The sequence below is a fragment of the Trachypithecus francoisi genome, unplaced genomic scaffold (assembly GCF_009764315.1).
Source record: "Trachypithecus francoisi isolate TF-2019V2 unplaced genomic scaffold, Tfra_2.0 Lachesis_group3, whole genome shotgun sequence".
Lineage (NCBI taxonomy): Eukaryota > Metazoa > Chordata > Mammalia > Primates > Cercopithecidae > Trachypithecus > Trachypithecus francoisi.
This window is the reverse complement of record NW_022681468.1, coordinates 137,671,120-137,697,654: the sequence shown is the minus strand read 5'-3', so window position 1 is coordinate 137,697,654 and position 26,535 is coordinate 137,671,120. Positions and strand designations below refer to the sequence as shown.

The 26,535-nt window shown below is 39.1% G+C and overlaps 1 protein-coding gene across 9 annotated transcripts in view; it reads right to left on the bottom strand.

Annotated features, from left to right (window-relative positions):
* The window catches only part of MYO5A (myosin VA), a 223,219-nt gene that overhangs the window by 35,152 nt on the left and 161,532 nt on the right, over window positions 1–26,535 (bottom strand). For 2 of the 9 annotated variants that reach the window (XM_033190085.1, XM_033190088.1), the window contains exons 24-31: window positions 25,021–25,169; window positions 20,396–20,509; window positions 13,730–13,873; window positions 13,464–13,517; window positions 11,134–11,361; window positions 8,707–8,715; window positions 5,932–6,032; window positions 2,668–2,748 (exon numbers count right to left, since the gene is read on the bottom strand). In XM_033190085.1, coding sequence (XP_033045976.1) covers window positions 2,668–2,748; window positions 5,932–6,032; window positions 8,707–8,715; window positions 11,134–11,361; window positions 13,464–13,517; window positions 13,730–13,873; window positions 20,396–20,509; window positions 25,021–25,169 — 880 coding nt within the window. The remainder of the gene's footprint in view (window positions 1–2,667; window positions 2,749–5,931; window positions 6,033–8,706; window positions 8,716–11,133; window positions 11,362–13,463; window positions 13,518–13,729; window positions 13,874–20,395; window positions 20,510–25,020; window positions 25,170–26,535) is intronic. The other 7 variants (XM_033190086.1, XM_033190090.1, XM_033190093.1 and 4 more) reach the window with 4 other exon arrangements.

Genomic DNA, 26,535 nt, shown 5'->3' with positions numbered 1-26,535 from the left:
AGAGGCCCTAAGCATCAGCAGAGTTTTAGTTCTTTTGAAAGGTTCATAGGAGGCCGGGTGCGGTGGTTCATGCACTTTGGGAGGCTGAGGCGGGCATATCACCTGAGATGACGAGTTTGAGACTGGCCAACACAGTGAAACCCCATCTCTACTAAAAATAGAAAAAATTAGTCAGGTGTGTTGGTGCATGCCTATAGTCCCAGCTACTCAGGAGGCTGAAGCAGGAGAATTGGTTGAATCCAGGAGGTAGAGGTTGCAGCAACCTGAGATTGCACCATTGCACTCCAGCCTGGGCAACAAGAGCAAAACTTCATCTCCAAAAAAAATAAAGGTGGGGGGGGTCACAGGAAATGAGGATGTGGAAAAAAAAAATCAGTTGAAAAAAACAGCTTTAATTTGCCTTGCATTTGTATTTATAAATCAGCAAAGACAGTACACCTTTGCCACAAAACAACTCTGCACTATAAAGGGCAACATTACAAACTTCCAATCTAACTAAATGTGCCTTCAGAACTACAGAGTTACTAATTACAGGCAGAGGGTGGGACCAGTTTCCCATCTTTATATTCTACTCCTATTCTGAAAGACAGAAAGGCTGAAACACCACTCCAGCCTTATCTATACAGATTTACTCAAATTCATACAAATAGTTCTGAAATTTCCTACACATATTTTAGATCTGTCATCTTCTCTCTCCCCATAAACTTACATATCAGAAACAGAATCCTAACAAGATGTGGTTTTAGAACACAAATATTAATAGGACCAACAAAGTGGTTATTGCTTCTCCAAGCAAACATACAGTCAGCTGTGCCCACAGAGCAAACCAGGCATTGGCAGTGAGAACACCAGAGTCAGAGCATCCTCCCTTTGCCACGCACCCCTGCTTCTACAGTCAGTCTTTTCCAAATGCAAAGTTATGGTTAAGAACTAACTAATGTGAAGAAAGAAAAGACATTCTTTTATTCCAGTCCCTTGATTGCCAACTGCTGAGAACAAACAAAGCAGAATAAGCAGAAGCCCCTTGAACAAACATTTGAGTATTTTAAAAATTTAATCACTAAAATGGAACTTTAATGAGAGTTCAAAGACAAACACCACTAGAGTAGATGAATGTCTTGTGTTAGAAAGGTGCTGCTGTTTCAATTTTATTTTCTCTCCTCTGAACATATTTAACGTGTTGAATTTGGGTAATTATTCCAAGCTATAGCAATGCAGAAAACTCTCCTGATTTGCTGTTTCACAAATTTGAATTTCATAATAACCACACAGAGTGCCAAATCATGCATTTCATCTTGCTTTTAGACAGCATGAAAATAATACATAAGAATGTAGGCTGGGTGCAGTACCTCACTCCTGTAATCCCAACACTTTGGGAGGCCAAGGCAGGATTGTTTGAGCCCAGGAGTTTGATACCAGCCTGGGCAACAAAGTGAGACCCTGTCTCTACAAAAAATCAAAAAATTAGCTGAGTGTGGTGGCACATGCCTGTGGTCCCAGTTACTCAGGAGGCTGAGGTAGGAGGATCGTTTGAGCCCAGGAGGTCAAGGCTGAATTAAGCCGTAATCATGCTACTGCACTCAAGCCTGGGTGACAGAACAAGACCCTGTGTCAAAAAAAAGAAAAGAAAAGAAAAAAAAATGTAGCCACATTGCCATAGGCACATATATCCTGTAGATCTATCTATAGGATATGAGAAGCCACTGTCTAAGTAATAAATCTTAATCTCTTCCCCAATAGTTTGTGCCCTAATTGAAAAATTTTGTTTTTCTTTTAACTCCTGGAACAGAGAGATTCACAAATTTTATTGTCTGAAGGGGAGTGTCTTACATTCACCATGAATCCATTTTAGCTTTAATAGTATCTTGTAGTGAAGGTTTTTTTTTTTGAGACAGAGTCTTGCTCTGTCTCCCAGGCTGGAGCGCAGTGGCGAGATCTCGGCTCAATGCAAGCTCCACCTCCTAGGTTCACACCATTCTCCTGCCTCAGCCTCCCGAGTAGATGGGACTACAGATGCCCGCCACCATGTCCAGCTAATTTTTTATATATTTTTTTAGTAGAGATGGGGTTTCACCATGTTAGCCAGATGGTCTCGATCTCCCGACCTCGTGATCCGCCCACTTCAGCCCCCCAAAGTGAGCCACCATGCCTGGCCAATGAAGGTTTTTAAAGGTGTTTGGACCGGGTGTGGTGGCTGATGCCTGTAATCCCAGTACTTTGAGAAACTGAGGTGGGCAGATCACCTGAGGTCAGGAGTTTGAGACCAGCCTGGCCAACATGGTGAAACCCCGTCTCTATTAAAAATACAAAAAATTAGTCAGGCATGTTGGTGCACGCCTGTGGTCCCAGCTACTCAGGAGGCTGAGGCAGGAGAATCAGTTGAACCCAGGAGGCAGAGGTTGCAGTGAGCTGGGATGGTACCACTGCACTCCAGCCCAGGCAACAGAGTGAGACTCCGTTTGAAGGGAAAAAAAAAAAAAAAAGGGTGTTTGGCTGAATGTTCTCAGTTTTACTGAAAAGCTTTGGACAAATAACACAATTACTAACACTAATTTACCCAAGAAGAAAATCAATGCACAAGAAATACAGGGGTGAAAGTCAGGAGGCCACTGTTAGTAAGAAAAACAACACATTAATAACATTCCATTTTGAGGAGACAAATATAACCTGTTGGCTTGTTTTAACCCTTCATAAACCAGCCACAGCTCTCCATCCTCATTCAACTCATGGTAATCCAGAGCAGATGATCTTCCATGCAAAAGGAACAACAATGCAAAACACAAAAGGATAGAGGATGGTGATGAGGTGATGATGGTCAACAGCAGCACACAGTATTTCAACATTTTATAAGTGAATAAGACTGTTTTTATTCATTATGACAACTTTAAGACATTACCACAAAAATTATTTTTGGTTAATTTTTAAAAATGAGTAACATGTAGCATCACATGTAAATGGGTAGAAATTAAAGCAAAATAATCAAGGATGTAGAGTTACTTTTCCTGTAAAATAAGAAATTACTGGAAGGTGAGAAAGAGGTTCTGTTTTTGATGTTTTATTTGGCTAGCAAAGTGATCTAATATATCACATATTATATTAGAGGTTATGACACATATAGAACGAAAATTTCAGCTACTGTCTTTGTGTGGCAAACTTCATAATATTTTTCAAAATGAATTTTTAAGTCTTCTAGGTAGGAACCTTTTTAACTTAATAAAACATAATTTCCCACATTAAAAAAATCAGTTTTAAAAATTCGTATAGCAGTAACATAAATCAGAACACGTCCAAGGTTCTCAGCTTTTATGACGTGATTTTTAAAAGCTTTTTCGTGTCAAAAATTAATTGTAGAGCTGGAAAAACTGCTATATTAGAGATGTATCACATCTTATTAAAAATATGTGTAATTAGTAATTATGATAATGTTAGTAATCATTTATTTTCTTAGAATATAAAAATAATATTTTTTGAGTGTTTGCTCAGTGTCAGATGCTATTCTACATTCTTTCACATGTACTATTTCATTTAGTTTCCCTAGTAACCCAACATAAGTCATTTGCCACATTGCAAAGGAAGACACAGAGGCTTAGAAGTAAGATACCCATAGAGGTTACACAGATGGTAAGTAGTGGATCCCAGCACTGACTCTGGAGTCCAGGTTCTTACTCCTGCTATATTGTTGTTATGTTTACATAACCCAAATTCCAGGCATTGTCTTCTACTTTACATCTAGAGAGTTCATCTCTCTCTAAAGAATTCATCTATTTACATGGTTTCCATTGTATTATTATATTCTGATGACTTAAAAATTTATATCTCAGTACACACATCTCTCCTGGCTACAGATTTATATAGTCAACTGCCTAATATATTTCTTTCTCTGGATGTTTTCCCGGCTCCTTAAATCCAATATGTATAAATCTACTGATGACCTTCACTGTGTATTTCCCCACACTCCAGTCCCACGATCACAAAATGGTATCACCACATCTAAACAAGATAGCAGAAACCACGGAGTCGCCTTCAGGCTTCTCTATCCCTTGCCCACACATCCAATAAACCAAACATTTTTCTGACCTCATCTTCTTATGTATCTTTCAAAACGTTCCATTTATGTCAATCCTAACTGGCATCCGCCAAGCCCAAGTCACCATAATCATTGGGTTACAGGCTTACTCTCTGGTCTTTATGCTTTCAGTTTTGTTCTACTGCAATCTATTCTCTAACATAACAGCCAGGGCTAGCTTTCCAAAAATCAAATCTCATCACACCATTCTCCTACTTAACACCTTTCAGAGGATTCCATTATCTTTGGAATAAAGTCCAAACCCTCTCAGCTGTCTCCCCAGCAGCCTATAACCTCGATGAGAGTAGGAACCGCATTTATCTTGCTTATTACTGTATTCCCAGTATGTGGTACAGGGTCTGGCATGAAGTAGGCACACTGGTGATTGAATAGCTAAGTGGATGGAAGAACAGTGTGAGATAATACAGTTCTTTCTATATTAACACATTCTTAGATATAACATATGTTTATAATTTACACTGATAAATTAAAATTTAAGTTTAACCAAATACTTTTATAAGCATTCTCCACCCTTGTCCATAAAAGAAGATAAGTACAGTCATCCTTCAATATCTATTGGGTTTCAGGTCCTCCCTTGGATAGCAAGATCCACAGATGTTCAAGTCCCTTATATAAAATGGCATACTATTTGCATATAACCACGTACATCCTCCACATACTTTAAATCATCTCTAGATTACTTACAATACCTAAAAATTTGTAATATGTAATCTCTAGATTACTTATAATACTCTGTAAATAGTTTCGTTTTAAGAAATAATGATAGGGCCGGGCGCAGTGGTTTATGCCTGTAATCCTAGCACTTTGGGAGGATGAAGCAGGTGGATCACCTGAGGTCTGGAGTTCGGGACCAGCCTGGCCAATGTGGCAAAACCCCGTCTCCACTAAAAAAAATACAAAAATTAGTCAGGTGTGGTGGTGGGCACCTATAATCCTAGCTACTCGGGAGGCTGAAGCAGGAAAATCGCTTGAACCTTGTGGGGGCGGAGGTTGCAATGAGCTGAGATTGTGCCACTTCACTTCCAGCCTAGGCGAAAGAGGGAAACTCCATTTCAAAAGAAAAAAAAAAAAAAAGAAAGAAAGAAAGAAAAGAAACAAGAAAAAAGTCTGTACATGTTCAGTACAAATGTAATTTTAAAAATATTTTCCATTCTCCATCGGTTGACTCCACAGATATGGATCCAATGGGTATTTAGGGCTGACTGCACCTTACTTTATGTATGGCAATATTCTTCAGTTTATAAAGTATTTATGCTTACCAATCCTGAAACGTTCCATCAAGAGACCTAGACCAATAGACTAAGGCTTTGCTGGAAAGAAGGGTGGTAGTAAGCCCAAGGGGAATTCCAGATATAAGCCTTCATTCTCCTATCCTAGAAGTCACGGTGCCGTTTTAGAGTTACATGGCCAACACCAAGTAATTCCAGATACCTCATCACTCCTCTTCACTCTAAGTTTCAACTATTGAAAACTGCAGTTGCCCCTACAAACCTCCACAAATAACCATCCTGAATAACAAATGATAGTGACTACCTAAGACAGTACAACCTGAGCAGGTGGTTTTCTTCTCAAGGCAGCCCCTTAAAGCTAAGACATTAAATATTTTAAAAATCTTCCTTTGATTTAAAGCATATTTTCCCTGACACCTTTTGTCAATACTATTACCTTATATTATAAATGAAGATCTTAACTAGAAATACATTGGAAACCTTGGATTCCCTTTGAAGGCCAGTTAATGTCTAATATAAAGGAATGTATAAACACTTTTACTATGCAAGAGGCTGGCTTGAAGGCTAAAGATCAATACAATTAAACCAAAATGAATAAAAGAAGGATCAACTTACCTGTTTGTTTCTTTCAAACCAATGTATGCTTGTGCTATTTCACCTTTATCTTTCATTTTTTGTACATCTTCCAAAAGTATTGTGGAATCTGTCATTGTATTCTGAGGGGGGAAATAACACACTTATGCCTTAAGATTCAACTCAAAAGCTTTGGACATATAACACATATATTAGGTATAATTGGGGGGCAGGGGTTATGTGCTCCACCACACCTGTGACCCACCAAAGCATCAGCCCCAACCTCATGTAACTGCAGAGGGGAGTTTGGCCCAGGTAGTTAAGAGAAAGGTACCTTCAGTTTTTCTCCTGAGAAACACTAGCACTCTACTACAAAGGTGGGAAGATTCTAGAGTGCCACAGCCCTGTAAATAAAATCACTGATGGGCCATATATGTGTTTTACATTATGTGAAAAAATATATATATAATTTTTATAAAGTATATAATATAGTATATATTCAGCATTAGAAAAATAACAAAGCACCAATTTAATGGAATGTACAAAGCCATTCTTTCTACTACTTTTTGACTAGTTACAATGAAGCAGATGCCCCAACAAAACAATGAAAGTTTGACATAAAGTTCACTTTTTCTTTTTCTTTTTCTTTTTTTTTTTTTTTTGAGACGGAGTCTTGCTCTGTCACCCAGGCGGGAGTGCTGTGGCCAGATCTCAGCTCACTGCAAGCTCCGCCTCCCGAGTTCACGCCATTCTCCTGCCTCAGCCTCCCGAGTAGCTGGGACTACAGGCACCGCCACCTCGCCCAGCTAGTTTTTTTGTATTTTTAGTAGAGACGGGGTTTCACCGTGTTAGCCAGGATGGTCTCAATCTCCTGACCTCGTGATCCACCCGTCTCGGCCTCCCAAAGTGCTGGGATTACAGGCTTGAGCCACTGCGCCCGGCCAAAGTTCACTTTTTCATTAAAAACTCAGAAAAAGAAGGTAGTATTCAGATTATATGCTTCAGCAAAATTAAGGTTTTTTTCCTCACATTCAGTTCTTTTTTCCTCTAGTATAATATAACATAGTACTTAAGCTTTTGAAATAAACATCTGGCAGGTCAGAATTATTAATGATTTTATATAAAAATAACTTTTTTGCCAACATTTTAATTTTCTTTTTAATTTTCTCCTTTTAGTCAAATCTGTCTGACAACCAATGTAAGTTCAAAATCTTCTATTCAGCTACTCTATCTTTCCAGACAAGAGTAAGAGATAAGAATCACTGCTGTGCAAACCACCATGGAACATGTATACCTATGTAACAAACCTGCATATTCAGTACATGTATCCCAGAACTTAAAGCAAAAAAAGAATCCCTGCTCTGTAGCCTCGAAAAAAATAATATACTTCAGAACCCAATGGCTTTGTCTAAATGGAAACATTTCCACATAAAATTCAACTCAAAAGCTTTTGGACCACATATTTGTCTAAATAGTATACGTCTGATTCTTTAGTAAACATGATCTAAGCTCAGGCCTTGCAATGAAACAGACTTAATAAAATACACTTCAAATACCATGATCTTCAAGACAAGTTCCAAGATAACTTTAATGCCAACTACACACTTACAAATGCTTGTTTCTGAATTTCAATGTGCATTTTGAAAATCCTTCAAAAAAAAATACCACTTTTCTCTTAATGCTATCCTTTTGTAAGTTTGTAAATGCTTCCTCTGAGAAGACCAACTATAATCTCACAAAATAAACTAATAAATAGTTTACATTTTACTGAATTTTAAAAATCTTTCCCATTAATACCACATAGAGTATTTTTTTTAGCTATATTTTATAAATATTTTAGTACCTGTTTTACAGAGAGCTTCTTTTTTCTCTTTCTCTGAAAGGAATAAAATCTCTCTGTTTTATAAAGGGCCATACTCAGATTTTTAAGACCCATAAGTAATAACTTTCAAAGACCCGATTGTTTACATCAAATAATGCTATCTGTGTGCTCTGATGTCTCAGGACTTACACGGTATGGTTTTGAACTTTTAGCAAATGAGGTAACTTGATCAAATTAGCTAATCCAAGACAAGAAAGCCTTCTTAGTATGCTTCTCTCCTGGGTAGTAAGTTCTTCCCTCATTCTGCCTACCTTAGCTAAAAAGTGGCACTTGGGGAATGGGTTCAGACTTGGGCTACAGCATTTAGGGAGTTCCTGATTCACTGCTCAGACTTTGTCTCTCTCAAGCCTGTGACCAGAAGTTCTAAAAGGGTTTTGCTATATAGGAAAATCCCAGCAATATCTGTCACTCAGTATAAAGAGAAACAAGATATGGTAGAGAAATCTGACTTTGCAACCTCGTCACAAGCCACTTTTCATTCTAGCTGTGGGCTCTACACTCAGGGAGATGAAAGTGGCAGCAAAGAATAGTGTGCTCAGCTCCTCAGGCTTCTCTTCACCCTTAGCCAACAAGCCTGCCACTGGTAGATATGAGAGCTCAGGAGAGCCTGTGCTTCTGAATGTACTCCAAGTTAAGGGCTTCCCTCCCCAGCCTCTGGATGGCCTACCAGAACTACAGCAATCAGTCATACAGCTGCCTATAAATCAGAAGTCATGGAGTCCCCTCAATAATCCAGACTGGAGCCTACTACAACCACTGTTTCCCTACTGACTTCCCAAATCAGAAGGAGTCAAATTGGAAATTCACTTATAAATATCAAAATATCAAAATAGACTTGGTCAGAAAGCATCAATTGCCTTTATTGGGGGATATTTGTAAACTAAAGTTAGGATTAAATAGAAGTATTTACTAAAAAAACAAAAATGTATAATTACCTTGTCATCCTGAAAATCACAAGTCAGCAAGCACAAAAAACAGAAAAAACAATAAACCCTTAGTTTCATAAATAAATTTCATCAGAGTCCCTATCATAACAGATAAAAGCTAATTTAAAAACAGCCATGAGTTGTTTCTCTAAAATTAACTCTGTAAATACATTAACATTCCTGGAGCTATCATAAAACAGACACTAATATATATTTATGTGTTGACAACTTCTATTTCCAGGAACAAAAGTTTGAAATTCTTTTAAAATTGTTTTGATTTTTCTGGTTATAAAATATCTTTGAGTATGGGAGAGAATGACCCTCCTGTTAATGTATGCGGGTGAAATTCTTATCATAGGTCTGTGAAGTTAAAGTTATGTCCCCCACAGGAAGTCATTTGTCCAAGGGAAGATTCCTAGAATACTCTAGAGGTGGAGCCAACACACAAGACCTGCCTGGGCCGGATCATCCCCTAGCTCTCAGGGTGTTGCTCATCACTGCCCTGCAATGGAGTGGTGACATGATGGGTCTCTCAGACTAGAAACTGAGAGGGACAAATAGCCCTGGGGAGTCTGGAAGATCTTAATTAGTGTCATGGGCATTTCTCCTAGGAGGGGACATGAGTGCTGCCATGTTTAGGCTGGGAGCTGAGCGAGCCGGTACGTCAGTTGGACAGGGTCAGCCCATTAGGGTCAGGAGAGCAGCTGTCACATGGGGTATGTGAGCTGGACAAGGGAGAATGTGTGATAGTAGAACTATGTGCTCTGTTAGCTGGATTGTTTTTATGTCCTTTGCTTCATTTCTCTTTTCCTTTCTCTTGATTTTTACTAAAGTTTCTTGTGAGATTACCACATTGCAACCCCATAAATATATACAACTATTATTTGTCAATCAAAAATTTTTTTAGAAAGAATACTAATTTGTCTCAACAGAACTAGAGAAAGGAATCTTGATTTTGGACTCTGCTCAACCAAGACTGCAAGCCTTGTTTTCTGAGGCCCAGCCACAGTGGTAGCCAAGGGAACCAACTGAGACAGCCCGGGGGTGAGGTGTGACCTATATGGCCAAGTCAAAATGGGGTCTCTTCTCATTTCTGGCTTAAGGTGTTTGTGATTATTATTATTATTATTAGTTTTTGAGATAGAGTCTCGCTGTGTTGCCCAGGCTGGAGTGCAGTGGCGTGATCTCGGCTCACTACAAGCTCTGCCTCCCAGGTTCACGCCATTCTCCTGCTTCAACCTCCTGAGTAGCTGGGACTACAGGTGCCCACCTCCACGCCCGGCTAATTTTTTGTATTTTTAGTAGAGATGGGGTTTCACCATGTTAGCCAGGACGGTCTTTATCTCCTGACCTCGTGATCCACCCGCTTCAGCATCCCAAAGTGCTGGGATTACAGGTGTGAGCCACTACACCTGGCCTGTGATTTGTTTTAAAGAAAGCCCATTTCTCTATATAACTCCACTACTATTGGAATTTTATTTCCCCAAATTAGTCAAACATCTTGTTTTTAGAATTTGATATTTTTTGGACCAGTGTTGATCTCAGGTGTGACTTGCCTTCATCAAGTCCAAACATACATGCCAGGCACAGTATCTAAACTGCATGCAGAAATACCATTTCTAAGAGGAGTACTCTCAGATTTTCAGGCATCCAGCTCATTATATATCATGGATATTTTTTATATGGCACACCAGACAGTTGGGACCCTTGATTGCCTCGAGTCCTGTGATGCTCTGCTGCATGCACAAGGGCAGGGAGGCAGGCCAGGTTTTCAAGATGATCACTCAGATTCCCTCTGATGGCAAATGACAGAAAGGCCCATCTCTCATCAGCATATGGCAGCGCTGGGTCTCAAATGAAGGCAGGGAAGGACTTCAAAGGGCCATCTATATCCTCAGGGCGGGAGTCCTTTCTGTTGAATCCTGAAACAGCCTCTCCCACTGGGACAGCACCCCCTACTAAAGAGAACTGCCTGAAGTGAGCAGAAATCATCTCCACGTAACTTCCACTCACTGATCTCACTTCTAACCGGTTCATCTGTTATTTCTCCAACTAAACAAATATTTTCGACAAATGACTTTAAAGTTGTATTTAATGCCTTCCCGCAGTAAGAAAATTTAGAGTTTTGTATTTAATAAAATTTTATTTTAGATCAAAATTTATTGTGGCCAGATTACTACAAAAAGATTAATTTTAAAACTCATGAGAGATGAAACTTTGATGACCATTTGGGATTCCCCTTGCTTTTTGCTCATTCCAATTTATGCTTACAATAGTTTTAAACAACACTGGGATTTTTTTTTTTTTAACTGATGAATCCTCAATTAGATTAAAAATGCTCTTAAGTGTTTGCTGCACTATAAACTGGAGGGAAAGGATAAGAAGACATTGAGGCCAGTCCCCGAACACCCAGTTTAGTTGTGTGCTTGTGCTTACCTTGGGTTGGATGGCCTCTTTCTGGCTCACCAGTTGAGACCTTAAGATGAGGACTTCTTCCTTGCGGACATCAAGCTCCTCACTCACAGAGGTCAGCTGCTCCATGAGGACACGGTAGGCAGGTGCACCTGGGGCGGTCACCTCTGGTGCACTTTTCTCACTGAGGGCCTTGCGCAACTCATTTAGCTCATTCTTCAGTTTTTTGTTTTCTGATTCTAGTTCTTGACGCTGTATGAAAAGACAAAGAAAAGTTCATTGCTGTCATCCTCAACTTTACACTGGATGCTCAAACTTCTCCCAAGCTGGTAGAAGAATTCTGCTGAAAAAGTTCATCAGAATTACCCTAGTGAATGGCTTCCTAGGTTCTGCCAGGAGCTCTGCTCTGCAAATTAAGGAAGTCTGACATCAAGTAGAATTGAGCAAGGTCAATGGAAGTTTGCTTCATCAACCCAAATTCCAGAGTCAAATGTATTCTGGTCTGCCCAGGGTGTGTTCACTGGCATGGAGAGATTGCTGAGTCCCAAGGGGCAAGTTTAGCCAGTGCTATGGAGCCCAGCTTTTGTTTGTAGATAAACATACGGGAAATCTGAGGGTCCAGCTGGCCAGGATATTTCCAATGAATGAATCAGATGGGTGGATCCCTGAAATCTTTAGTAGTCTCCTCTTATTTCCTTTATAAAGCAGAATGGAAAGACTATTGAAATGTTAGGCTTTAACTTCTAATTTAAAAAATTTACCATATCGTTCAAACTGGTAAAACTCCCTTTAGTGTCTAAATGACAATAAATAGTGCATTTTTCAAACTTCTTTTCTGTGTGACATGCTTGCGACATTGTGGGTGGAGCCTTGGGAGGCAGGAGGCAAGGCTGAAGGCCTTCCTCCAGTGACCCAGAAGGATATGCACATCCTCATCCCCCCAATATTTCATGTCCTACCAGCCAGCCCCTGCCACCAGTTAGTGCCGCCCACTCCATGTTCAGTTCAAACAATGGCAATAGGAACCCAGAACAGAGTGACACTGACACTAGAACACAAGTGTCACAAGATGCTGGTTGGGAAACACAGCTGTAGACAGGCACTTAAAAGCACCATGGTGCCTCATTTAGCACAGCACACATGGCCTGATGATACTGAAACACTTGTGTATAAACACTGAATATTTTAGTTTCTTCCCAGAGACAAAAGCTTAAGTTTGTAGCACCATATCAGTCCTTTCAATGTGTTATATTAAAATTATTTAGGCTGAGCACGGTGCCTCATGCCTGTAATCCCAGCACTTTGGGAGGTCGAGGTGGGCGGATCACAAGGTCAGGAGATCAAGACCATCCTGGCTAACATGGTGAAACCCCGTCTCTAACAAAAATACAAAAATTAGCTGGGCGTGGTAGCAAGCGCCTGTAGTCCCAGCTACTCAGGAGGCTGAGGCAGGAGAATGGCGTGAATCCAGGAGTCAGAGCTTGCAGTGAGCCGAGATCGTGCCACTGTACTCCAGCCCGGGCAATAGAGCGAGACTCCATCTCAAAAGAAAAATTAAAAAACTATTTAAAGTCCTTCTTTTTTCTAGTTTAAGAATATATAACCCTTTCTTTCATGAATTAATCTATTCTTTTGTAAAAATGAATGCTCCCTCCCTTCCCCGTTCTCCCACCAACTGATAATCAGATTCTTATTGCTCATTTCTGTAACAGAAGACACATAAATGTCATTACTTTGATGTGTAAACTACAAATGTTTCCCAAATTTACTGTGTTTCAGAATCACCCAGAGGTCTTGTTCAAACACAGATTGTTGGGGTCCACCCTCAGAGATTCTGATTTAATAAGTTTAGTAGTGTGAGGCCTGAAAATTTGCATTTCCAACAAGCTACCAGGTGACATTGATCCTGCTGGTCCAGGGACCATATTTTGAGAGTCACTAATCTAATGCTTTGTGAATCCAGGCTTCATTCATACTACAGAGAATGTTTTTATTCATTCATTATTGTGTGAGGCAGGAGAAGATATGGAGAGCAGATTTCTACTTCTATGTCTGGTCTGCCCCATCACATCCAATTGGATCTTTATAGCGGCCGATGCTACAGTCCACGTCCTTTACTACCACAGCCTCGAATGGCAGCTACTTCTCCTGTTCCTGTTTAGACTGAAGTATAGCTTATATGAAATGGAATTTATAAAAACAAACAACAAGAAGTAATGCAGAATAAGGCTGAAGCTAGGACCTCTGGTGCAACCTCCAGCCCTTAAGGATGTTCTCTGAGAAAAAGAGAGGCTCTGAGTGGGCCTCTTGCCAAAACAAAATATTCAAAGTCTTGAGCAGAAACTCCCCATTACCTTGAGTGACTCATATTCCAGTTCTGCACCTCTAATTTGTGGTCTTTCTTCTTCCTAGGGAAAAGTTAAAGTTTTATATTTTAATCGTCATATTTTTACTCTTAAAATATTTACTTGCTCTACAGAAAACAGGGAAGAGAGTTTAGCCCTCACTATTTTAACCAAGTGCTGCTTGGATAGGCTGGGCTGAGTCCCCACTAAGGAAAAGACTGCTGAAATGAACATAAAGCCCCGCCTCAGCTCTGCGGATGGGCTGTGCTGTGCACCTTGGCCTTGCTGCGGAGCACCTGCTCCTCCTTGCGGTCCAGCTCATCCTGCATCACCTGCTTCTCCTGCTCCAGCTCTGTGACCCGCTTTTGGAGCTTAAGGAACAATGACATGTCCAGAGGTACCTTCTTCTCACTTGGCTCCTAAACACCAGGAATCACAAGATGGTCAAGACAAGCCAGAAGACATAAAAGTCAATGAGAAAATGACAAATAGCTCAATGGAAAAATAGGCAAACTTACCGAATAAGAAACACAAACATCTAGAGAATATATTTTAAAAATGCTCAACCTAGCTAACAATGAGAGAAATGCAAATTAAACAACACTGAACTGCTACTTCTCCCCTATCAGACTGGCAAAGACTAAAAAGATTCATGATGCTCTGTGTTAGCCACAGTGTCTCATATGATATTGTGGAAGTAAAGGTAGGCCTTTGAAAAGGGCGATTTTGCTGAACTTACTAAAATTTAAATGTGCATACCTTTAACCTAGCAAATCTACATTTAGGAATTAATCCTACAGAAATACTTACACAAGTATATAAAAATATATGGAAAAAGATGTTCATTGCAGCATTTTTTTTTTGTAATTGCAAAAAACTGGCAAGAATCTGAATGTCAGTCAATAGGACAGTTGCTTAAATAAATTACGGTAGAGCCAAACTGTGAAATATTTTTTAGCTGTTAAAAAGAATGAAGTAGGCCGGGCGCGGTGGCTCATGCCTGTAATCCCAGCACTTTGGGAGGCCGAGGCGGGTAGATTACAAGGCCAGGAGCTCAAGACCTAGCCTGACTCCAACATGGTGAAACTCCATCTCTACTAAAAATACAAAAATTAGCCAGGTGTGGTGGCACGCATTAGTAATCCCAGCTACTCAGGAGGCAGAGGCAGGAGAATCGCTTGAACCCAGGAGGCGGAGATTGCAGTGAGCCGAGATCGCGCCACTGCACTCCAGCTGGGGCAGCAGAACGAGACTCCGTCTCAAAAAAAAAAAAAAAAGAATGAAGTATATCAACATGAGCAGATAAAGATGTCTTAAAGTATTACATGAACACACAAACTGTAGGACAGAAAATATACCTTGTTTTTGTTAATAAAACACAAACGTATGTGACTTTTAAATGTATACCTAGCACATGCATATAAAAATTTAGAAGGCCATCAATGGTTATCTCAGAGGACGGAATGTACTATGGGAAAGTTTCATTTCTTTATGTTGTACATTCCTATATTTAAATTGTTTACAATGGACAGGTTCTATATTTGCAATCAGGAAGAATGATTTTTGAAAATATGAAATGCCAGCATAAATATATTGAGATCACACAGAGAAAACTGAAATCTGAAAAACCAAAACATATACACTCAGCTCTCCATATCCTTGGGTTCTGTATCTGTGGGTTCCACATCCTTTCAGACTCAACCAACTGTGGATCAAAAATATTCCAAAAAAAACCTCCCAAACAATAAAAATAAAAATGATTATCACATTTTTACTGTTAGAATATTTACTGCCTCTTTAGAAAACAGTGAAAAGAGTTTAGCCCTCACTACTTTAACAAAACGTTACTTGGTTAGGCTGGGCTGTGTCCCCACTAAGAAGAGACTCCTAAAATAGACATAAAGCCCAGCCTTGGCTCTGCAGATAGGCCTGCACTGCGCACCTTGGCTTTTTATTACAAATAAACAACAATACAGTATAATAACTGTTATACTGCATTGTTTACATAGCATTTATATTGTCTTAGGTATTACAATATGCTGTATTTGTCTTAGGTATTAAATAATGTTTTATTTAATTATATATTTTCTTAGGTATTAAAAAATGCTATAGTTACATAGCTTGTCTTAGGTATTATGAGTAACATAGAGATGACTTAAAGAATATGGAAGGATGTGCATAGGTTATATGTAAATACTACTGCATTTTATATAAGAGACTTGAGCATCCTTAGATTTTGGTATTCATGAAAGTCCTGGAGCCAGTCCCCTGTGGAAACCAAGGGACGACTGTATAGTTTTTAATAAACTGAAGAATAACCTAATGACATTTTAAAAGTGTGTCAACTGGTTCCAAAACAGAATCACAGTGAGACCTACTAGGATAAATAAAGATACACTAATTAAAGCTTAAAAATAATGGAAACAACTAACCATCATCATGGAAGTTGTGGGTCCCATAATTGTTTTAACATGTTTACTTAAGGTTTTGATTTTTAATGAGGTAAGAAGAGAAATAATTGTACTATTAGAATTAATGTAGAAGATAAAGACTCCCTTTGTTAGAGAGACAGAAGTGAGGATGGAGGAACAAGAGAATGGCAGCAATCATTTATTTAACTAAATGGTCAATGTATAATTATTAAATGATTGGCAAATCTACCCAATTGTTTAAAAAGAGAATACTTACTTTTGCTTTTCTGATATGAGAGCAGAATAAGCTTTTACAGAAAATTTAGGAAATAAGAAAAGTTCAAAGAAGAAAAACACGCCATAATCCTATCTCCACAGAAAAACTATAATTTTTTCTTAGTCTTTTTCTCTATGCATCTATAGATTTAAAGAATTAGAATAATATTGTCATTATAATTTGATGTGATCTTTTAAACTTGGCATTGCATTGTTTCCCAAATTTATAATATGATATTTAAATATATAGTCAGGTGTGTCACCATTTGCTTAGCTATTGTTTTACTGATGGGTGTTGAAGTTGTTTCTAATTTTTTGCTATTGGTATATTACTAAAATAAACACTCCAGTACACAAATATCCAAACAGTAACTTCTTAAAAGTCCATCAAATTGGCCAATTTACACTTCTATCAGCAACCACCACCTTGCCTTGAACAGTAGTGACTGTTATAATTAAAAAAAAACATTTAGCTCAGTTAATAGACCAAAAGTGGCACTTTGTTGTTGATTTAATTTGCATTTCTTTGACTTTTTTTTTTTTTTTTGGACGGAGTTTTGCTCTTGTTGCCCAGGCTGGCATGCAGTGGTGCAATCTCGGCTCACTGCAACCTCCACCTCCTGGGTTCAAGCAATTCTCCGGCCTCAGTCTCCTGAGTAGCTGGGATTACAGGCACCTGCCACTACACTTGGCTAATTTTTTGTATTTTTAGTAGAGACAGGGTTTCACCATGTTGGCTCGGCTGGTCTGGAACTCCTGACCTCAGGTGATTCACTCGCCTGGGTCTCCCAAAGTGCTGGGATTACAGGCATGAGCCACTGCGCCTGGCCTTCTTTGACTTTTGATGAGACTGAATAATTTTTATTTTCAGGAATTGTATATTCACTAGCTACCTTTGGTCTTTTGTGAATTCAGAGTAGTGTTAAGTGTTATTCCAGTTCTAAAAACAACCCAAGAAGGATCAACTGAACAAAGAAGTAGGCATTTATAGGCTGTCAAAGTCATTTGTCCACAAATTAATGACACCTGAACTTTTTCTTTCTGCCTACTTTGTAATACTCAACAATTAGAAAAAGTTTAGGTATATAATCTTTGTAATAAAGTCTGTCCTGACTTAGCAGAACAGATATAACATCTTGCCTCAACATGAAATCACTATAGAATTTCATTCGTATAAAAATTCTTTTCTATATGTTCCCCATAAAAATTAAGCATAAAATACTTATATTGATGCTTATTTACAATTTAAACATTCCATATTATATATTTTAATGTTTGTTCATTATGAATTATGTACATGTCCCTGAAATTTTAAATTATTTCATCTTTTCTTACACTGTCATAGAACCTTTCATTCTAGAAATGAATGTAATATTTCATTCATTATACCTAAAATATCATTTGGAAATCATTCCTTTGAGCCTTGAATGGGCACTTTTTGTTTAAAAGGAAGACTCTTATTAAAATGGGATGGTGTTTTGACAACTAGAAGTAGCAAAAAAAAAAAAAAGAAAAGAAAAAACTGTGATGAGGTAACTCTTTAGACATCGGTTAATACTACATAAACAACTAGTTGATTGCTGGACAAGAGCAAAATTCTGTGGATAAGAGTATTACAATAGAAGATAGAAGATCACAAAAGATTACATGTGAAAAATGCAAAATGACTTAAGGCATAAATATTGGTAATTATTTAAGGGTGCTCCCGATGGTACCCATTCTGAGCCCTGATGACACGTCTAACTAAAGAGATGTCCTCGTTATATCCCATGAACAAGAAGGAAGATTGAGCCATCTGTCACAGAGAAGTTTCTGAGGTTTTGTTTCGCTTTCTTGCCTTAGTAAGGACTTTTGTCACCCAGGGCTTTTCTAAGACAGTGAAGCTCTTTAACTGACCTAAAAAATAACACTAGTCTCTCATCTGAGGAAAATCAAAATAACTGAATGCAGTCACAAAATTACCACCATTACAGGCCTGGCAGTCATTCTGAAACAACTCCTAATGATAGATGAGAAAGTTCTGGTGACCCTTCCCCAGATGTGAAAGGTGTGAGAAAGCTTGAGAGCAGAAGCAGAACAGGGATCATCAGTCAACAGCTCCTAATAGAGGTGCACACCAAGCAAGAGGAGCACTGGTTCCAAAGCAACATCAACCCAGCCCGTGAACATCTGCAAGCGCAGGAGGGCTGCAAAACAAGTGGGGCCGGCAGGCGAATTCTCCAGAGAGCTACAGACTGGTTTCCAGTAAGCACACCTTTTTTTATTATGGCTTCCCCCTACCAGCAGGAGCTGCTAAAGTGGTACTACACTGGACTGGGCAGTTTGTAAATGCACTTCCCTCCGACTATTGCAAGTGAGTACTCCCACTGAGATCAACAGGATGTAATCCTAAAACCTTCCTATCTATTGAAGGCTCAGAAGTCCTAATTTTGAAGTCTTCAAAGTCTAACTTTGTGGTATGATGGCACCAATGATTCTTCTAAACATACAAGTCTTTCCTCCCAACAAGAGATGGAATCTATCCTCTTTGCCTTGAATCTGGGCTGGCCTTGTGATTTTCTTTGACCAGAACGTGGCAGAACTAACACTGGGTCAGTTCTGGGCCTAGCTCTAAGAGGCCTGGTATCTTTTAGTCTCTCACTCTTAGAACCCACCTACCTGCTGCTGAAGAGAGGCTACATGGAGAGGCCCAGGGAAGAGAAGCAAGCACTCTACAGAATGCAGCTACATGAGGCACCCCGACCACCATCACATGGAGCAGAAGAACTCCTCAGTCAAATCCCACAGAATTATGAGTAATAATAAATTACTGTTTTTAAAAAAAAAAACTACAATTTGAGATCAATTATTACATAGCAATAGATAACTGGAAAAACCTCTATCCTGCTATATACTGGCCATACTGTTATATCCATGGGCCCAGCCAATGTTAGCTATAGACAGAAAAGAGATTTGGAGATTTGCAGTGTAGAATCCCTGGATGGAAGTCAGTAGAATATAATGGCTTAAGAACATGAATTCTAAAGAGACAAGCCTCAGTTAGTATGCTGGATCTACCATTGATAAGGTGTGAACTTGGACAAATTACTTAGTCTTCTTATATGTATGATTCCAAAGATATGACATTCAGATTATATAACATTTTTCTTCAAAACAGAATGAGATGGCCGAGACGGGCGGATCACGAGGTCAGGAGATCGAGACCATCCTGGCTAACACGGTGAAACCCCGTCTCTACTAAAAACTACAAAAAACTAGCCGGGCGAGGTGGCGGCGCCTGTAGTCCCAGCTACCCAGGAGGCTGAGGCAGGAGAATGGCGTGAACCCAGGAGGCGGAGCTTGCAGTGAGCTGAGATCCGGCCACAGCACTCCAGCCTGGGTGACAGAGCAAGACTCCGTCTCAAAAAAAAAAAAAAAAGAAACTTCATTCTTAAGTAGAACTAAGACAAGAAAGGAAAGAATCACTCAATTTCTCTAGCTATTCTGCCAGAAGCAGTCTATTTCTGATTTGGCCATTTTCAAAGAATATAATATAAAAATAGGACCGTTGTGTCTGAATTATCCATTATTGAAACTATATCATATTTAAAAAGATCTTAGAATTGGTTGGGAATAATCTAACTAGAAGTCACTATACTCTTGGAGTTACAGTAATACATCATTTTGGTTTCATACAACATAACACAAAACATTAAAGCAGATTTCTAAACTATTTTCCATGCATTTTGTAGAAGAAAGTTACATTGGTAAAAACTGGCAAAAAACAGAGGCAGCAGTTTTGCTAAACTCTGGGGCGCTAGTGTTTATGATATTCAAGAATAAAGGGCTGACTTGAAAAATAATTTATCTCTGTCTACAGTGGTGGTCTATAGATATAAAGTAAATAATAAATAAATAAATAAAATAAAATAAAATAAAATAATTTACCTCAGTCTGAAATAAAATCCTGTATACACACCATGTTAGGGGTAAAAGAGAATTATAAAAATAAAATCTCACCATCAAAACTGCATTAAAAATTAAAATTAAAATTTGTATTGACAAAAAATGCAATAGGTATGTATGTACATAGCACTTAAGTGTACAAAAAGGTAAATAAGATAAGTTTGTATCTACAGGTCACTTATGAAGAATAAATGATTCAAACAAATACTACGTTTATGGCCAATTGGAGTCTGCTCTGCAATGGAAATGTTCCTTGTTAACAACAGCATGCTCACATCCTACTTTCAGTGGCACATGTCTAAACTGTACCTCTGTCCTCGATGGAATGTCTTCCATTTCTGCAATTTCAGAGCTAAAGGTATATTCAGACTCGTTGCTGCTGTGGGTGGAGTCTGTCCTCTTGTGTCCAGGCTTAGGCACATGCTGCAAGGCAAATAACCCAGGTATAATTAACACAACATAATTAGTCTAGGCATAGTTAAGACAGCATCCACCTTGACTTGGTTCTTATCCCTACTGCCTGACTTGTATTGGTGCCCAACTGATCTGTTCCATATTGTTTTGACCAAATAATTACAAAAAGGTCACCTCTTCAAAGAAAAAGGTACACTGGCATGACATGACAGGAACAGTTGCAAATCCAAATGCCCAAATAAAAATCACTTGTGATTATTAGTGGAGTACCCTTTGGGTGTTGAAAGCTTTGAGCGGTCAGTCACACTGGGTGAAGCAGTGCTCAGTGAAGCACTGGGTAAAGCTTCTAAGCACTGACTTTAGTGCTGTAATCAAATAAAACTTATCAAAAACCTCATAAAATATATTGAAATGGCATGCACAATCATTTTACTGCATGGTAATTGGGCAAAAATGGTTTAACGGAAAGATGAAGGAGTTCACACAGGCAGCTCTAATTTCTGTCACTTTAATACGTGAAGTTAAATCTTTGGAGAAAGCAGTGGGCAGGATGGACAGTACAGGGGAGGTAAGAAAGCTGCTCTAGTAATCCTCCGAAGAGCCCTCGCTTATTACCTCAGGACATCCGGGTGGCATTTTTATGACATGTAATACCTAGGAAATTAGTGTTCAGAAAGCTCATGGGGAATAGAAAAGTTTAGCAATGACACACCCTTCCCTTCTGTAGGAGAAGGGGTTAGAGAATAACTTGAGGGAAGAAGGAATTAAAAGGCTGGGCTCTTAGCATGTCCCCAGCAGAAGAGGTGGAAAGATCCAGTGGCCTTAGTCTTTCAATGTTACAGTCCTGAGGGCTTCAGAAAGGCCTCCAAGAGCTTTCTCTTCTGTCCAGTTTTCTTTGTACCTTTCCCCAGCTGCTGGAAAAGAGCTGGAAGCCACAAAGAGCTTCTTTGTCTCTTCCCTTCCAACACCCAGGCTTATGGATAGAAGACTCATCCAGAGACACTTAAAAGTCTCCCAGGCCAGTCCAACCTGTACGGCAAAGTGAAGGGAAGATCCAAGAACATCAGCACCTCTGAAACAATCCAGAAGCTGGGGTGCACACTAAAGGGGATAATCATCACAGATGAAGTCAAAGGCACTCAAATTCACTGTCTGTTTACAGACACAGGCACTCGTACTTAAAGTTTCCAGCCCAAGACCACAGTTGTATGAATGGCATTTATTTAAAAACTGGTTGTATCACTAAGAAAAATAGGTAGTCCAGATAAACACCAGGACAAAGATTTTTAATAAGCTTATTAAAAATGAGAGAGATCCCTGTCTTCCCACATATATCTGTCATTATACAAGGAATACCTTAAGGCATTAATAGAAGCAACATTGCTTGTTGCTATTTAATGTAACTTTTGGATACAGGGCAGTGGTTAAGTGCTCTGGGTCTGAAAGGAGACAGAGCTAGGCAGGAATACCAGCTCTTCCACTTACTTGTCCCTTACCCAACTTTTCTAGGCCTCAGTTTCATCATCAGGAAAAAAAGGGTACTAATTTCTATCTCATAGGGTCTGTGTGAGGATTAAATAAGAGTGTGCAAGTAAACAGTCTGGTGTGGCATAACAAGCATTCAATGAATGTTAACTGCTGCTGCTGTGATTGTTAGGGGACTGCAGTGATTCAACAACTTCCTTGTTGGTAACTTTTCAGTTCTCTGTTTTTAGGATTTTGCTCCCCCGTTTATGTTTTTCAATTACAAGGACATATATTTGACTAGATCAACATGTTCTCCTTCAAGATCTGCACCTCCCTCCTCTTCTGCTCCTGATTTCTCCCACGATTCCTTCTTTTCCAGAACCTGTTTTACACCCTTTGCCAAGACTAATGACCCCACGATTGACATGCTGGTTTCCCTCCACTCTCTGGAATTAATTTACCTTTAAACACTTCATAAGCCTGTATTCCCATGCCTCATCATCTTTTCATCATTGGCTTGAAACTCCTTAGCCCTGGATTGGTCCTTCCTCATTACCTCTGCCCCTATATTGTCTGGACAACCCAATATTCTTGGAGAAAAATGCTACACTCTTGTACTAGGGCCAACAACTCTAGAGGCTGGTAATAAGTGACACTATTAGCTTACTAGTGTTCTTTGGCCCATGTATCACATAGGTTATGGGAAGCCCTGGAGGCAGCTTATCAAGTCCCCTCCCTAGAGTTTCCTCCATTCATATCACAACCCTATTTACGACCAAATGCTTCATTAGCTCTGGATTGAAGCAGTGAGAATGCCATTTGCAGAAGAGTGTCAGTCTAATATTAGTCAAGTACTCATCTGTTAGCTGTTCAGTTGTACCTAAACATTAAAATAAGATATTGTCGCTAATATTTTAATTGTCTTGGGTTATAAGATCAAGTTTTTTATTCTCTGCAATTCTGGGCAAATATTTTCTGCAAAACCTGTGATCTGGACTACATCTGGAGCTAGGAAATTAGATCTAGTGAAGAGATGAGTGGAAAGCAAGCGAGCTCTTCTTATCTCCCTTCCTCTGCTTTCTCCTTTTCCCTTCCTCTGACCATTTTGTCTCCCAAGAGGAATGACAGCGAGTCACAGGCATACACAATGGAGAGGACACACGACTGAGAAATAAGAAATTCAGCAACTAAAACCACCCCTAGAGCACTGCTGGGAACAGATGGAGAGCAGGCAGACTTGCTTAGAAGAAAGGAGGAGCTATGTCAAGCTGCTGGAGGATGGCGTCACTGGAGGGCCCTTCTAGAAACGGCCACCTCCTTTACTAAAGAGACCCATGACCTCCTCACAGATGGATGTTTCTGGAATATGCTCAGAGAGGGATACATGTATGGTACCTGCTTCTCTCATTTTATTTTCTGAAATTCATATTGCATGCACTATTAAAGAATTCAAGAAATTCTGCAGAAAAGACATCTGTTTATCTCTGTTTAACCTGGTAGATTACATTTATTTTACCTCAGAATTTCTTCTCCAATGCCACTTATTAACATCCCAAATAACTAGGGGGTCTCAGAAACACCTACTTATAGGTTATAAAGTTTAGCTCTAACCATAACTGAAACAGAGATTAACCATAAATGTTGGCATGGTCATCTAATAAATACAGTGAACAAAAATATACCAAAGAATGGAACTGGGGAACATAAACACTGAAAAAGAAGAAAAGAATTCTAGAGAAAGCTAAGAATTACAGAATGTGAAGGAAGAAAGGTTTCAATGGGACCAAGGGGAGCATGGTGATCAAGGAAGATGAAGCTTAACAAGGGTCTTTAGATTTGTCAATTGTAAGAACAGTTATAATGGTGACTTGCATCTACTTCTAATTTCTCTTTGTCACACATAAATCAGAGTAGTGAGGGTTGAAATAATGGTCCAATGTGGGATTTATATTAGCTTTTTAGTCTGTTTTAGACAGGATTTTCTCATCTGCAAGGTGATGAGAGCCTATCTTTCACATTACATAATCTCTTTTATTTTGACTTTTTAAGTGTCATATTGTAATGAACTTTGTCAGTAGGTCCAGATAGAAGCAAAATTTGAAGCAATTACTCTGCTCCACGGATACTGAATTATCTGGCTTTTTATGAGATATTTCAAAGCATTTCTAGTCATTTGTATAATTAGGTTACCTTTAAGGCTGGTACTCGTAGGCAACAAGAGAGCTTGGGAACTCTTTGTTTTCTGATAGCAGGACATGTGGAATAGGGAGGATGTGCAGAATTATTACAAGTATGAAAGGTACATTGGCAAATGCAGAAGAGTCCTTGAAATAGATAATTCATTATAAATGGAGTCTGAATTTCTTTTCATAGGAATATGTCTTCAAAATTATTAATCAAAACCAGTCTACATGTAAATGTTTCATTAGGCCATTCAATATATGAAACAAAGTCCAACTGACTGGGCGCAGTGGCTCATGCCTGTAATCCCAGCACTTTGGGAGGCGGCCAAGGCGGGTAGATCACTAGGTCAGGAGATCGAGACTATCCTGGCCAACATGGTGAAACCCCGTCTCTACTAAAAATACAAAAAATTAGCCAGGCGTGGCAGTGGGTGCCTATAGTCCCAGGTAGCTACTCAGGAGGCTGAGGCAGGAGAATCACTTGAACCTGCGAGGCGGAGGTTGCAGTAAGCCGAGATTGCACCAATGCACTCTACCTGATGACAGAGCGAGACTCCATCTCAAAACAAAAACAAAAACAAAAATTCAACTGTACTGACTTTATACTATCATTTAGCCCAGTCTTTAAAGTGTTTGACTTTACTGAAGTACTTGTGCATAAAATTATATTATTTCTGAGATTTGCTTTAAAATAATCCAATCCATTGGATGGAGTGGGTTGGGGAGATGGAATGGGAGGTAAATATGTGTTGAACATTCTGGAATTGGGTGGTAGTCACACGGAAGATATGGAGGTTCATTCTACTATTCTATTTACTTTTGTATATGTTTAAAATTTTTCATTAAAAAAAGCAAAAATGTTTGACTCACCACCATAAGGGTCATCTCTTCTTTGAGGTCATCATATCGTTCTTCTAGGCGACTGAACTCATTCAGAAGGTTCTGATATCTCAGTCTTTCATCATTAAGGTCGAGCTCCAGTTGTTTTGTTTCTTCTACTAACTTCTTCTCCATAGTTTCTGAAATTAAAAAAAGGATATGCATACCAAAGATGACCCCTTGAAAATGCAATTGTGTAAACATGTATACTGATTTCCAGTTTCTCTGCAGGGAATTTTACTTTTAGTATCACTGTGATCCATAAGAGTGTCTTAGTAAAATTTCGGAAAAGAAAAAATGACCAAAAAATGAAATAATTTATTAATATTAACAATCATCTACTGAGTTATTGCCCGTACTCTGGCCTTAGTCCCACTAATTGATATACTGGTTACAGCACATCCTTGAAAAACTTCCACTAGTCACTGTCTAGTAACTAAATGATATGTATTTTTATTTCAGTCGTATTTTATTCATAAAATTCTTTTGCCCAAAGTAGTATACTCTCTCCAAAAGTCAGAGATATTTCTCAAGAGAATGGCAACTTTTCAGTGGACCCAGCTGTCCTACTCTACAGAGTCTCTCTTCATTTACCATCTCATGGTTCTATCTTACATTTTCTATGACTTTAACCTCCCCTGCTGTCCTATTACTCTGCAGCTTCTAACCAGATAAAAGGCTCAGGCCTGGCCAGCTGTGTTGTGTGTTTCTTGGTCATCCCCCACGCGCTGCTGAGGAAACCTTGTCTTCTCCATTTACCTACCCCCTCCACCCTCTCTGTGGCTATGGTTTGTTTTTGGCTAGGACATGATCTGGAAATTGGAGATTAGCCCTTGACTGCAGATGAAGTGAAGTAACAAAACCTCAAATCTCAGCTATATGTCTTAACTCAATCAGTCAACCAGTCATATTTATAATATTAAGCTTCCTACCACTTTGCTCCATTTTACCCATATATTTTGAGGTTAAATCTTAATCTGCCCTGCCTGCTTCTATAGCTTCACCACTGCTTTCTCTGTGAGCACCATGAGGTAAGGGCTACAAGTGTCTTGTCACAGCTGCTTTCCTGGTGCCCACCACAGTGCTTCCCTAGAGTAGGGCTTTAATAATTTGTACAGGAATGAATGAATTTCTTCTCTCTAAAACATTCTACAAGTTGCCTTTTATTCTCACCAGAAGCTGTTCTGAGGCTACCAAAAAATTTTCCCTTGGCAAACTCACTGACATTTCTTTGTTCTTACAGTTCACTTTCAAATAACATTTTATATTTTCCTAGAAGATTATCATCATTCTGGATCCTTCTGTTACATGCTGCCTCCCAGCAGCCTTCTTTCCAGGGCTCTGTTTTCTCCTTCACTTCTTAATTTTATTTTCTGGCTCCTTTTCTTTACCTCATCCCTTAGTATGGTCATTAATTCCAGGTTTTCTTCTCTTTCCTCTCTATTATCCCCTTCAACTAGGAGAGGTGAGGCAGTCTCTCTTACCACCACAGTTTTAATGGGTGTC